This window comes from Acomys minous, assembly GCF_964271855.1.
Source record: "Acomys minous genome assembly, chromosome: 17".
NCBI lineage: Eukaryota > Metazoa > Chordata > Mammalia > Rodentia > Muridae > Acomys > Acomys minous.
In genome coordinates, this window is record NC_140500.1 from 55,968,080 (window position 1) to 55,981,333 (window position 13,254).

A 13,254-nucleotide genomic window follows, 5' to 3' on the forward strand; every position below is an offset into this window, starting at 1 on the left:
AGTTTTTAAAAAATTATTAAAGCTGGGCATGGTGGCTTTAATCCTTTAATTCCAGCATTCAGAGAGGCAGAGGCAGGCTGATGGCTGTGAGTTCGAGGCCAGCTGGTCTATAAAGTGAGTCCAGGACAGCCAAGGCTACACAGCAAAACTCTGTCTCGAAAAACCAAAAAATAAAATAAAATAAAATAAAATTTAAAACAAATCCCTTCATATATTGCCAGGTGTCCTCAGTGGATTCAGTATACCACCATTGAAAGTCATTGATTTAAATCTAAACTAATAATCGTAGGATTTCTATGGGAGAAAATGGGATCAATATATATAACTTTTGTCACTCGGACCAAAGGAAAGATTTTTGTCCTCTGGCTATGGGCTACTTACAGGTGTCCCCTATGGGCTCCACGGCCTGGCCTGGACCTGAATTTCTGGTCCATGTCTGCCTGCCATGGGAGCAAGTGTTGGGACAGTGGCCTCTGCATAGCCTGGTGAAAGGGCCCTGGGATCCAGTGGTCCAGAAGAGAGGGTCTGGACCCTGCAGGGAGGGCTCATGGCATCTACCCGGGGTGCTTAGAGCCGGACCCTGCAGGGAGGGCCCATGGCATCTACCTGGGGTGCTTGGAGCTGGATCCTGCAGGGAGGGCCCATGGCATCTACCTGGGGTGCTTGGAGCTGGACCCTGCATGGAGGGCCCATGGCATCTACCCGGGGTGCTTGGAGCTGGACCCTGCAGGGAGGGCCCATGGCATCTACCCGGGGTGCTTGGAACCACAGCAACAGCTCTTCCTTGAGCTCTGTCCCAAACTACTGTCCCTGACTCTTATTTTAAGTACATTTTTTTTCCATTAAAGGAACAGCGTAGATTCACTATATAAAACCCATTCAGAAATGTCTAGGAAAAAGGAAGAACGACTTTAAAAAACCACACAGTGTCTGTCCAGAAATGGTCACTATCAGGACCTTCCCTGTGGATCTGTCTCTTGTCATTTACAGATAGGTAGTAGTCACCTCATTTCCTGGGAGTATAGAAATGCCCCAAGAGGCCTGTCCTGTATTGTAGAAGGACATTTGTTTGGCAAATCATGTGCTAGAGGCCAGTGGTCTTGACGGGACGTCTGTCGCAGAGTTAGCCTAGCCTTCGTGCCCCCTCATGCTCTGCTCCGTGGGCATTCAGTGCTGGGTGAAGACAGCCTCATTCTTGGGGTCCACGGATGCTGTGGTGGCCCCTCCCATGCTCTCTGTTCCAGACACTGGTCTCCAGGTACCTGCTTGCTCTGAGGCTCCGCCCTGTGGCAGCTGCCTCAGTTCCCACTCTCTCAGCATCTTTCTCCCCATCCCCAAACCCTGGCCCCCGTGTTTCACTGAAGGCCTTGTGGTTCCATTCTTCTGGGGTGCCCGCCCCTCACTCAGGTCACTGGGCTTCTGTCAGGATGGCCTTCCAGCTGCTGGCTACATCTTGAAGGGCTCTCATTCTCCTTGCAATCTCCAAAATTTTTATCTGCCTATTACTCTTATTATTACTATTATTATTATTATTATTATTTTGTTTTTTTGAGACACAGTTTCTCTGTGTAGCCTTGGCTGTCCTAGACTTGCTTTGCAGACCAGGCCTGCCTGGAGCTCACAGTGATCCACCTGCCTCTGCCTCTGCCTCCTGAGTGCTGGGATTAAAGGTGTGTGCCACCACGCCTGGCTTTATCTGCCCCTTAATGAGGCAAATTTAACTTTCTTTTCTCTTCTTTCTTGAAGTTCCCGTGGTCTTCACTTATTCCATGTATTTGTAGAATGCTTGACACTGTCATGTGTGGGAGGCTCCATGCCGAGAGAGAGAGAGGTTGGCCTGTGGGCTCAAATCTCTGGCTTGTGGACCTGGTTCCTCTAGGGCAGTGGTTCTCAATGGTCCTGATACTGTGACCCTTTAATACTGCTCTCCATGTTGGGATGACCCCCAACTGTAAGATTATTTCCTGGCTAATCCCTAAGTGTAATTCTGCTAATGTTATGAATTAGAGTGTAATATCTGATATGCAGGATCCTTGATATGTGACACCCCCAGCACCCCACCCCCCTGCAAAGGGGTCATGACTCCCAGGTTGAGAGCCGCTGTTCTAAGGACTCGGACATAGAAGTCCTCGTGTAGTGATGGGGATATGGCAACTCCTTCCTCGCAGTGAAATGTAGCGCTTAGGGGAAACTGAGGTACAAACACCTGGCCCGAACAGACATGTGACCGAGTGTCAGATTGTCCTCTTGCCCTCTGCTGTACGTCAGAAGACTGGGTGTGGCAGGTGTCCAGGAAACAGTTTGGATTGATGAATTCTTTTCCTTTCCGTTCCAGAGGAAGTGAAACTTCTGGTTTTGAGTCAGAAAAGCCTGGCTACAAGTATCAATGAAAGAGCCAACATTGTCCCCGAGGTCCTGAAAGAGGAGAACTTACCAGGTGACCAAGAAAAGGCAGAAAAACATTTGAAGTCTCCACAAGGTGAGGAGGGAGAGCCATGGATGCCTGAGTTCAGCACTGTGCCGGGAGACCAGCTCAATGTGCACCCCGCCCAGCACCCCATGGCCCGTCCAGCCATCGCTCCTGTGCCCCCGGGTGCTTTATTTTTATCCGTCCCCCCCTTGCCCTGCCCTGTACTCCCTTCTCTTCCATTTCCAGTTTTTTTTTTTGCGGGGGTGGGGGTGGGGGTTAGGGTCTCCCTAAGCTGCCCTGGCCGGCCTAGAACTCACTACGTAGACCAGTAGGCCTGGCTGGCCTTGAATCTGAAGTAAACCTCCTAAATGCTGGAATTGCAGTTGTGAGCCAGCACGCGGCTGATTGAATGGGTATTTGTTTCACGACGTAAAACACACGCGCGCGAGCGCGCGCGCACACCCCCCCCAATAGAAACAGTTTTGAGCTTTGCAAATTAATTTTAAAAGAAAATCCAGTCACTTATAGAAAAGAAGAAAAAGTGAGGGTATTTTCTATAACCTCCACAGCCCACTGCAGTTAATGAGACAATTAGGTTGTCCTGTTACATCAAATTGCTCTGTTTTTGTTTTAGGACTCATACTGTTTTTGTTTTTAGCTTGTGGGTTTAGCCGACATACAGACAGCACTTCTGCCTTCTGAGAGGATTTGTACACCATCCCGAGCATCTCTTGTGTCCTTAAGAACTGTCTAGAAACTTCATTTGTGGTGGCTCCGTAGTGTTTCTATCTAGTAAGGCTGTAGTTTGGCTAGCTGGTCCCTACAGTTGGGAAGTTGATACTCCTGGAATGCTTTCAGCATCCTGTTAATACTCCTCCTCGGCAGGCAGGGCGCCACTTGCCTTCATTTACCCATTAACCCCGTGTGTATCTTTCGTTCATTAACAAGCCCTTCTTCCTGAATGCCGCTGGCTGCCTCGTCAGGGCCTTTACCAGCAGAGGTGTCACAGAAATGGGCAGGGGCATCATTTGCTGTGAACTAGCGTGGAGCGAAGTTTGTGGACTCTTGGTAATGTCTGGTTCTCCCCAAGCAGAGCCTGAGACCCCTCCTAAGAACAGCGAGGAATGTGAGAGGTCACTGAAGATGGAAGATTCTAGGTAAGGACTGGCTGCTTACCTGGGGTCGGGGCGAGCCCCCTCCTCACGGGCCCTGCTCTGAGCCACTGGGCATTTTTTTTTTTTTTTTTTTTTTTTTTTTTTTTTTTGCTGGTCTCGGTTAAGGCGGAGCTGAAGCAACCAAAGGACCTAGGAAAGATCAGGGAAGGAATGGGGGCTGGTGCGCTAGGCACCCCCTCTCTGCAGGAAGCGCTATACCTCTGGCTGACCCGCAAGTGTTCCGTGGTGTGACTGTGAGGCTCCGCTTTCTGCACGAGGCGATGAGCGCCTTCAGGGAGTCTCGGAGAGCCAGAAAGCTGGAGTTTGAGGGCAGCCAGGATTCCAGCCGGCAGTCTCCGCCTGTGGAGCCTGGGCGAGGGCTTCCAGAAAGTCGTCGCCCCGCTGGAGAAGCAGGGATGGAGAACGGAAAAACAGCTGTGGGCCTGTGGTGTAGCAAGGAGAGCCAGGACCGCGCATGCTGTAGGCAGTGTTGGCTTCCTCTTCTCTGGAGAATCTCTCAACTGCTCAGGCTAGGCTCAGGCCTCCAAATTCAAACCATTCTCCTGCCTAAACCTCTAGAGCATAGGACTAGAGGTGTACGCAATCATGCCGAGAGCTAACAGTTTTGACTTTCGAAGGTTGTTTTTAGTTGAATTTGCATATTAACTTGAGAAAAAGTGACCTTTATCTGCCATTCTCGCCGCCCCCCTCCCCGCGCCCCGCAGCCCGCCCCATCATGGCATAGCCTTTTACTTAACATGCACTCTGCAGATTTAAGGGGAGGTAATATTTACTTGCTGGAGTTGTTGTGAATAATTCCTGTGGGTCCTTAGATGAGTCATAGTTTTAGCTCTTTTCAGGATGTATTCTTTTTCTTCACCTTTTCTAGTTGGTTTGACCCCCTGGTTGTGTCCACTGTAACTACCGTTCCTGGAGACATTGGTAGACTCAAAGAGCCTCAGGCTGCTCAGGGCTCCCCAAGGCAGCATCCGCACTTGATAAAACCCCTAGGCCGTTTCCCATGCATACCGCTTTAAGAAGGAAGAACGGAGTGTGTAGAGTCTCAGGCTGCGGCACCTGTATGCTCTCTCTTTACTACCCTGTCTCTGTGAGGACTTTCTAGACGGACCACTGCAAAGACGCCTGTTTCCTTGTGTGGAACGGCCATGATGGAGATCAAGGAGCTCATCGAGAAGACATCGCTGAGCAGCTTAACAAACATGATGGAGAAGCAAAAGTCTCAAAGTAAGTTAAGATGGCGTTTGCTGTTTTAGGACACAACGGGGGAGACTTGAAAAGTTACAAGGTGTTTAAGTTTAAGGCATTTTAGTAAGATTGTTTGGTATCTGACCAAATGTGAGACATTACACCGTACTGCAAACATTTTCACTCGTGCACCCATCCGTTCATCTGTCCCCCACCCCCACCCCACCCCCACCCCTCCCCCACCCCACCCCCACCCCTCCCCCACCCCACCCCTGCTGCTTTGCTCTTTGGGCTCAACTTCATTTCTGCGCTTTCTTCATGCCCACGTGTGTAAGGATGTTCCCGTTACTCTTGACTGTTGCAGAGCACCCTGTCAGATAGCTGTACCTCTGTCCTTCAGCCATCCTGTCAAGGGACACTTGAATTTCCCTATGGCTTGCTGCCCCTGACACCACTACAGTGGCCACTGTGTTCCCACACCATGGTCTGCTAATTATGGGTGTTAGTGGTGGATGTCCCATCCCAGAGAGGAGTGTTACATCCTTTGACTTCCCCCCTGCGGTGTCTTGCTTTGTGTAGAAGCCATTTTACTGCCTCTTTTTAGTTTATACTCCAGTTGTCCCCGGGGAAAGCCTGTAGATGATGCCAGTGCAGCTCAGGAGATCTGTTTGGTGGTTCTGAAGTCTGTTCTGGAGTTTATCTCAGAGGCCGGATTGGGTAGCCCTGCAATTTCGTTTGCTTAAAATGGTTAGTCTCTGCAGCTTGCCAGAAGTCCCTGCTTTTCTGCTGCTTTTAAATGGTACCCCTGGCCCTGATCAACTCTCTCATGTACCTGAGCCTGGACTTTCTAGACTCTTCCACTGGCCTTCATGCTCCCCAAGCTAACAGCTGGGATCAACCTGAGCTAAGCATTTTTTTTTTAAAAGATAAGGTCTTATTATGTAGTCCTGGCTGGCCTGGAGCTCATTCTGTAAAGAGTCCTCCTGCCTCTGTCTCTCTCCCCCGCCCCCCACCCCCTAAGTGCTAAGGTTAAAGGCATGCACCACCCATGCCTAGCTGAGCTGAGCATTTTACTCTTTGCTCCTGTTCTCTTCCCAGTCCCCCTGATGTCCTTAGACAGATGGGGAGTCTAGGGTCAATGCCTCCCGCCCTATAGGAAAACAGAACTGGCCTTGGAGCTTAGCTCAGCCCCATAGCCTAGCTCAGTGCTGCTCTGTGACCAAGTGACTTCATTAGCTGGACCGCAGTACAGTGACACCAGCATGGTGACCTCAGTCTCAGAGGGGTTGGGGACACCTCCAGTCTATACATGTCTGTAGCTGACAACCGCATGTCACCTAAAGCCTAGCTACCTCTCTGGTAGTTAGGAGGAGACAGCAGTATAAAGATAGCCCCTGAATTCTTGGAGCTTCCAGAACTTTCCTGATGCATGTATCTAAGCGTAGAGAGAAGCTCCTGTGTACTGTGTGGAAGCATCATCTGTCAATAAAAGGCTTATGGCTGAGAGTTCACAGGGAGATCTGAGGAAGATGGATGCACGAAACAGAAGAGAGGTTTCTCCTCCAGCCACGTGACACAAGTGGAATAGAATAGGTTGAAATAAGTTGCGATGTAGTCGGGGAATGAGCCAAAGCTTACGGCCTAGGCATTTGTTCATAAGTAGTAAAGTCTTGCAGTCGTTATTTTGGGAACTGGGGCACCGGTAGAAAAGCAAGGACGGCAAATCCCTTCTTAACATTTATTTCATTCGGTCCCAAAGTTAAAGGGAAAGATCTGGAGGGGAAGAAGAAAAACCCCAAAAAAGTGAAGAAATATCAGACGGAAGAGGAGCCGGAAGCGAAGCTGTCCGCTGCCGCCTGGAAGCAGAGCGTCTTCTCCATTCAGCTGTCCGTCATGCCGCTCCTCGCCGGTAGCTACCGCGCACGCGCTCAGAACGTTCACACGTGAGCCGCCCGTGGCGACGGAGTTCTTGCTCTGTCCCTCGCTGCATCCTGGCTGTCACTTCAGGAGTGCGTCAGTTGTACAGAGAAAGAAATGCAGGCCAGGAGAGATCTCGCACACCTTACAAGTGTAGTGCCAGGATCTGACTCCAGAGTGCAAGGACACCCGTGAGACCATAGCGGTCATGGTTTTGTTGGTGCTCGCTTTTAGTGGCTGCTTTCCTACAGGTTCTCGCCGAAGCATCCGGCAAAGGGAATGGAGGGGTGTGGTTTATATGGACCACTTACGTCCCATCACGTCCTGTCGTTTACTTCTCACGACAGGCTGTGTCCGTAGGCTCAGTGAATTTGGGGTGGTGTCGCGGGCAGGTTTTGTTTCGTTTCGTTTTGTTTTGTCACCGTTGTTTTCCAGCGAAGAAAAGTCATGCTAAGTAACTTGCCCAGTGCTTCCAGGTCAGTAGTGGAGCAAGGATTGGGATTGTTTTGACTCCTTAGAGTTTCCATGGTTTATGAATTATGCTTTTTACCTTCTCACAATGAAGAGATGTTTATTATATTCGTGTATTTTGATAAAGATACATTTTTAGATTAAATTATGTAATTAAAAAAAGAGTAATGGGGAGAACAGTCTCCACCCCCCACCCCCCCATCTCCCATTTAGAGAGTATAATTCGGAAATCCTTTCCAAACTTTTTTCTGGCGTCTCAAGCTCAGACGTGTGCGCCCTCTACTGGCTATTTTGCAAAATTGCAGGGCTCTGTTCTGAGAAGGCACCAGCCCACCTGCCCATCAAGTCTAAGTGTCATAGAAGACAGTGTGTGTAACTGCTCAGTGCAGGGTCTTGGCAACAGAGGGACTCAGAATGGCCGGCAGGAGATGACAGCTAGATTGCTGGGAGAGCAGATATTGGCTGATGGTGGTTCCAGGAAAGCAGAGATGACCCCTAACCTGTACAGAAACTGCAGGTGGTGGCAGTTGATTCGAATGGCCCTGACCTGGGGCTGGCTACTTTCACCATAAAGTCATAGCCTGAGGTTATCCATTCTAGAACGTGCACCATTTTGCTTGATAAACGTCTTCCATTTCAGGTTAGGCTGTAGGTTTTCTATACCATCATAGGAGACGTCAGTTGGCTTTGTATCCCGGTGGGACTTTTGGAAGACCGCGATCTTAGGAGTGAACTGTGGCGTTAAAGGAGGGGGTCATGTGTGGAGGGCTGGGGTGAGTGAGCAACCAGGCCATGTTGCTGGCTGTACAGTGTGAGAGTTCAGAGACCTTGAGTGATTACTTAACATGTGTGAAGCACACAGCAACCCCGGGAGAATGTCTCAAGGGTCAGGGGTCAATGATTTCCGTTTAGGGCTGGCATTTATAAGAGCTCACCTCCCCTTCCTTCCCGCAGCAGCAGGGCTTTTTTTCTGGGGAATTGTGTCTCATGGGGGTGGGTGGCTTGGTAAGGGTGGGAGTGGTTTTTTTTGGTCATTACGACTGGGAGCAGGATGCTGCTGACACCCAGTAGGGATGCTGCTTCATATGCACAGCATGGGAGGGGAGGTAGGGTGCTCCCCACAGGGGCCAGTCATGGTCTCTCCAGACACCTGTTTAAGGGCCACAGTTAAAGAGATGCCTGCCCGTGAGCTCCAGGCACCTACGTGGATGTCAGTCGCCTTCACTGGTGTTTTGTGTCAATTTAGTTGCCTACTGCAGCATGCCTACTGTCGTGAAGGTCAGGCCATGTCTGCTAGCTCATAGCCGCATAGGCACTAAGCTATATGGGGCCAGTATGGAGAAGGAACCGCCTGTAACTCTCACTAACGTTGCAATGGCCCCACATGGATGGTGGGTACCACCGTAGTGATACAGGTCTAGAACAGTGGCTGTATAGTCACCTAACTGTGTAGAAGCCACACACGGGGCCAGTTATCTCTGTGTGAGTGGCACCTGTGCACCCATATTTTTTTTTACTGAAGCAGCTGATTAGTATAGCAGGATCCCCGAACCGTGTTAGGCAGGGTTTTTATTGTGGTTACAGCAAGGAATGGAACTTTCCATTTGGCAGTTACAGGATTGGTTGACATTTAGCAAGGTTGGGTTGGTGCTAGGGCATTGGTCGAGCTTGACCTCGGAATGCTTAAGCAATCTATCTATAACCTCTGGGGACAGTAGGTACTTGATTGGTTCTAGCCTAGGGTGATTCCTTCCTAGAACAGTTTGTGGTTTTCCAGCAACAGAGGCGAACTTAGGGACAGGCTCAAGACGGTGCCTGCTGACAAAATGGAGTCACATTAGCTAGGACCCACCAAGAGTTTCAGAGGCTTAATTCATTATCATGGCAGGGAGCATAGTGGCAGGCAGGCACGGCGCTGGAGAAGTAGCTAAGAGCTACAGAGAGAGAGAGAGAGAGAGAAAGGGAGGGAGAGGGGGGGAGGGGAGGGAGGGAGGGAGAGACTGGGCTGGGCTGGGCTTTTAAAACCTCAAAGCCCATCCGCAGTGTCACACTTTCTCCAGCAAGGCCACACCTCCTAATCCTTTGCAAACAATGCTACTCCCTGGTGATTTAAGCACTCAAATAAAATAGATGCACCCATGGGAGCCATTCCTATTCAAACCACCACGTTTCATTCCTTGCCCCCTCCCAAGGCTTGTTGCCATATCATAATACAAAATGCATTCAGACCGAGGCAACTCTTATACAAGAAAGCATTCGGGGGTGCTGGAGAGATGGCTCTTCCAGAGGACCCGAGTTCAATTCCCAGCACCCACGTGGTGGCTCACAACTGTCTGTAACTTCAGTTCCAGAGGATCTGACACCCTCTTCACAGACATCCATGTAGGCAAAACACAAATGCAAATAAAATAAGTTATTAAAAAAATTTAAAAAAGAAAGCATTTAATTGGGGACTTGCTTACAGTTCCACAGGTTTAGTCCATTGTCATCATCACGGCAGGGAACATGGTGGCAGGCAGGTGTGGTGCTGGAGCCGTAACTGAGAGCTACACCCTGATCTGGAGGGAGGGATGAGGTAGGTAGGTAGATGATAGATAGATAGATAGATAGATAGATAGATAGAGAGAGAGAGACAGAGACAGAGATGGAGACAGGAGAGAGGAGAGAGAGAGCTTCCTTCTTCCGTGTCCTTTATATAGGCTGCCAGTAGAATCTGTGGCCTATGTATCTCACCACCTCAAAGATCAGTGGGTCTTCCCACTTTAAATGATTTAATTAATAAAAAATTCTGGGGAGCATGCAAAGTGGGCAGGACATATTACCCAGCAGCCCCAAGCTCCATCACTCCCCATGCCCTGGTCCCCGCACCTGTGGTGGCTGCTGTCCAGCCTTGGAGGGGAGCTTTCAGCCGTCTGTGATGTAAGTGAGATTGTCCTGATTCCCTGAAGATGGAGGGTCCTTTGTCCCGTGTTGGGGACCGCAGCACTGAGGAGGGGATCTGCTCCCAGAACGACAGGGCTGCAGCCTACATCGCCAGCACTGTTAAAAGTTCTCTTGGGCCAGCTGGCTTGGATAAAATGTTGGTGGGTGATATTGGTGATGGAGCCATTATCGACGGTGATGCCACCATCCTGGAGTTACTAGAGCTGGAGCATCTTGCGGCCAAAGTTCTATGGGAGCCGGCTGGGCCGCAAGACAAAGAAGTCGGAGATGGAACTACCTCAGTGGTAACCACTGCAGCAGAACTTCTGAGGAAAAAAAAATGCAGAATAACTAGTCAAACAGAAGTTCATCCAACAGCAGTTACTAATGGCTCTCATCTTGCTTGCAAGGAAACGGTGCATTGTATCACTGAGAACCTATTTATTAACACAGACGAACTTGGAATAAATTGTGGTTTCTTCGCTAACACGGTAGTAGATGCTGTGCTTGCTGTTAAATACACTGATGTGAGAGGCCAGCCTTGCTATCCAGTCAGTTCTGTCACTATTCTGAAAGCCCCCGGGAGAAGTCAGATAGGAGGCGTGCTGATCAACGGCTAGGCCCTCAGTTGTGTGACTGGATCTCAGGAGAATCGGACATCACCAAGGAGAGAGAAACCAGAAGATCCTGACAACTGGTGCCAATGTCATTCTAGCCACTGGTAGGACTGATGACAAGTGTCTGAAGTGTTTTGTAAGAGGCTGGTGCCACGGCTGTTAGAAGAGTTTTTAAAAGGGACCTCGGGGGCTGGAGAGATGGCTCAGAGGTTAAGGGCACTGTCTGCTCTTCCAGAGGTTCTGAGTTCAATTCCCAGCAACCACATGGAGGTTCACAGCCATCTGTAATATCTGATGCCCTCTTCTGGCCCGCAGGTGTACATGCAGGCAGAACATTCTATACATACACAATAAATAAATAAATCTTTAAGTAAAAAATAAATAAATAAATGACTGATGCTTCTGGAACAAGTGTCCTGTCCATACTGGCCAATTTGGAAGACAAAGAAACTTTTGAATGTACAATGTTGAGACAAGCCGAAGAGGTGGTTTGTGAAGACAAGCTGATCTTAATAAAAAAAAAAATATATTAAGGCTCGCACATCTGCATTTGTTATCTTACACAAGGAGCAAATGGTTTCATGTGCGGTGAGACGGAGCTCTATATATGATGCTGAGAGTTCTGGAGTCCAAGTCTGTGGTCCCCGGTGGAGGCTCTGTGGAAGCTGCCCTGTCCACATACTTTGAAAACTACACAACCAGTACGGCAGAATTTGCAAGATCTCTTCCTGTTATTCCTCGCACACTGGCAGCGAGTGCTGCTCAAGACTCCACCGACCTGGTTGCCAAGTTAAGAGCTGTCCACAACGAGGCTCGAGTGAACCCAGAACGTAAAATTCTAGAGTGGCTTGGTCTGGATTTAATCAATGAGAAAATCATGAGGCAAGCAAGCAAGCAAGCAGGGGTGTTTGAACCAACCATAGTGAAAGTGGAGAGCCGGAAGTTTGCAATGGAAGCTGCAATCACCGTTCTTCAAATCCATGAGCTGATAAAATTACACCCAGAAAGCAAAGTTGATAAACATGGAAGTTACGAAAATGCCATTCTCTCAGAAGCCCTTGATGACTGATTGGATTTCCTTTTTACTTATAAGTGTCAGGTGCAGTGTCTTAGCCCTGGGTGTCTCACATTAAAGTACAGCAAGGTGGGGACTGGAGATATGGCTCAGTGCTTAAGAGCACTGCCTGCTCTTCCAAAGGACCTGGGTTCAATTCCCAGCACCCACATGGCAGCTCACAACTGTCTGTAACTCCAAGATCTGACACCCTCACACCAAGACACATAAATTAAAAAATTAAATAAATAAAAAATATTTTTAAAAAAGTACAGCAAGGTGTCAAAAAAAAAAAAAGACAGTAAGAAAAGAAAAGAAAAAAATCTTTGGGCATAGTGGTGCACCCTTTAATCCCAGCCCTTGGGAGGCAGAGGCAGGCAGATCTCTGTGAGTTTGAGGCCAGCCTGGTCTACAAAGTTTGTTCCAGTATAGCCAGGGATACACAGAGAAACTCTGTCTAGAAAAACAACAAAACCCAAATAAACAAAATTTAAAAAATCCCTTGTAGCTGTGCCAGGCACGTGAGTTTAGTTAATTCTGGATGTGCTCAAGCTGACAGTCAAGAACGGTCACCACAGGCCCCCCGCTCGCCACCTGACACACAGTCACATCTCCGTATGCTTCATTTCCAGGTGAAAACAATAACTGGACCATAATTATGCCTAACATGACCTATCTATTCCATGTACAATAAAAACAGTATATCTTTAACCAAGACATAATTCCACATAACATCATGTAACTATCACATGTACAGCTGCAAACACCACGTACAACTGCAAACACAGTTTATATTTAACCAGGTCATAATTATGCCTAACATGATATAACTATCCCTCATACAAAATCAAAACAGTATACATTTAGAATAGAATAGGTGGCAATGCCCCTTGAGGGGAATTCTTTCAGTGCCTCAAACTTAAGTATGAACAACCCTTGATATTCTCTTAGTTGATGTCACAATGCATGATAAAGAAATTGAGGAAAAGAAAACAGATATTTGAACAAATGCATTCTTACCATGATACATCAGAAACACTCATATCTAATATAACCCTCATTTCTGCAACTGGTCAGTGGCCCCAGCTGGTACTTATAACCACCTCCCTGCACTACCCGCCCTGTGTTCCCTCCACCCGCAGCAAGCACCCTGCAGCTCTGGATTCTTTTCCTGGAGGAGTGACTCACACCTTCACTCCTGAAGCACATCTGTGCCCTTTGTCATCCCGCCTGGATTAGGCTGTTGTAGTTCCCCACTGGCTTTGCCTGAAAGGATCTCCTCCACTTCAGACATAATCTTCCTTACCTCCATTGTGGGGAAGCAATCCAATCTCCCCTTAATAATCTAGACCAGTCACCCCTCCTAACACAGTTATTCCTCCTTAGCCTGTTGGCTGAAGGGCATCAGAAGCTCAAGGGGTGGGGGTAGTGCCTGAGCCCCCAGTTCACAGAATGTTTGCTGGGTCTCCGGTGAGAGAGTGCTAGAACACTAGCATTTGGTTT

At 48.7% G+C, this 13,254-nt stretch overlaps 1 protein-coding gene and 1 pseudogene across 6 annotated transcripts in view; both read left to right on the top strand.

Moving 5' to 3' along the window:
- Nucleotides 1-13,254, top strand: part of CFAP92 (cilia and flagella associated protein 92 (putative)) — a 50,017-nt gene that overhangs the window by 16,789 nt on the left and 19,974 nt on the right. For 4 of the 5 annotated variants that reach the window (XM_084766617.1, XM_084766616.1, XM_084766615.1 and 1 more), the window contains exons 5-8: nucleotides 2,336-2,479; nucleotides 3,504-3,567; nucleotides 4,688-4,809; nucleotides 6,530-6,679. In XM_084766617.1, the coding sequence (XP_084622743.1) occupies nucleotides 2,336-2,479; nucleotides 3,504-3,567; nucleotides 4,688-4,809; nucleotides 6,530-6,679 (480 nt within the window). The remainder of the gene's footprint in view (nucleotides 1-2,335; nucleotides 2,480-3,503; nucleotides 3,568-4,687; nucleotides 4,810-6,529; nucleotides 6,680-13,254) is intronic. The other variant, XM_084766618.1, reaches the window with a different exon arrangement.
- LOC311588702 (T-complex protein 1 subunit alpha-like) lies at nucleotides 9,854-12,072 on the top strand (annotated as a pseudogene). The gene is made up of 2 exons: nucleotides 9,854-10,886; nucleotides 11,085-12,072. The product of its transcript is annotated as a T-complex protein 1 subunit alpha-like (transcript).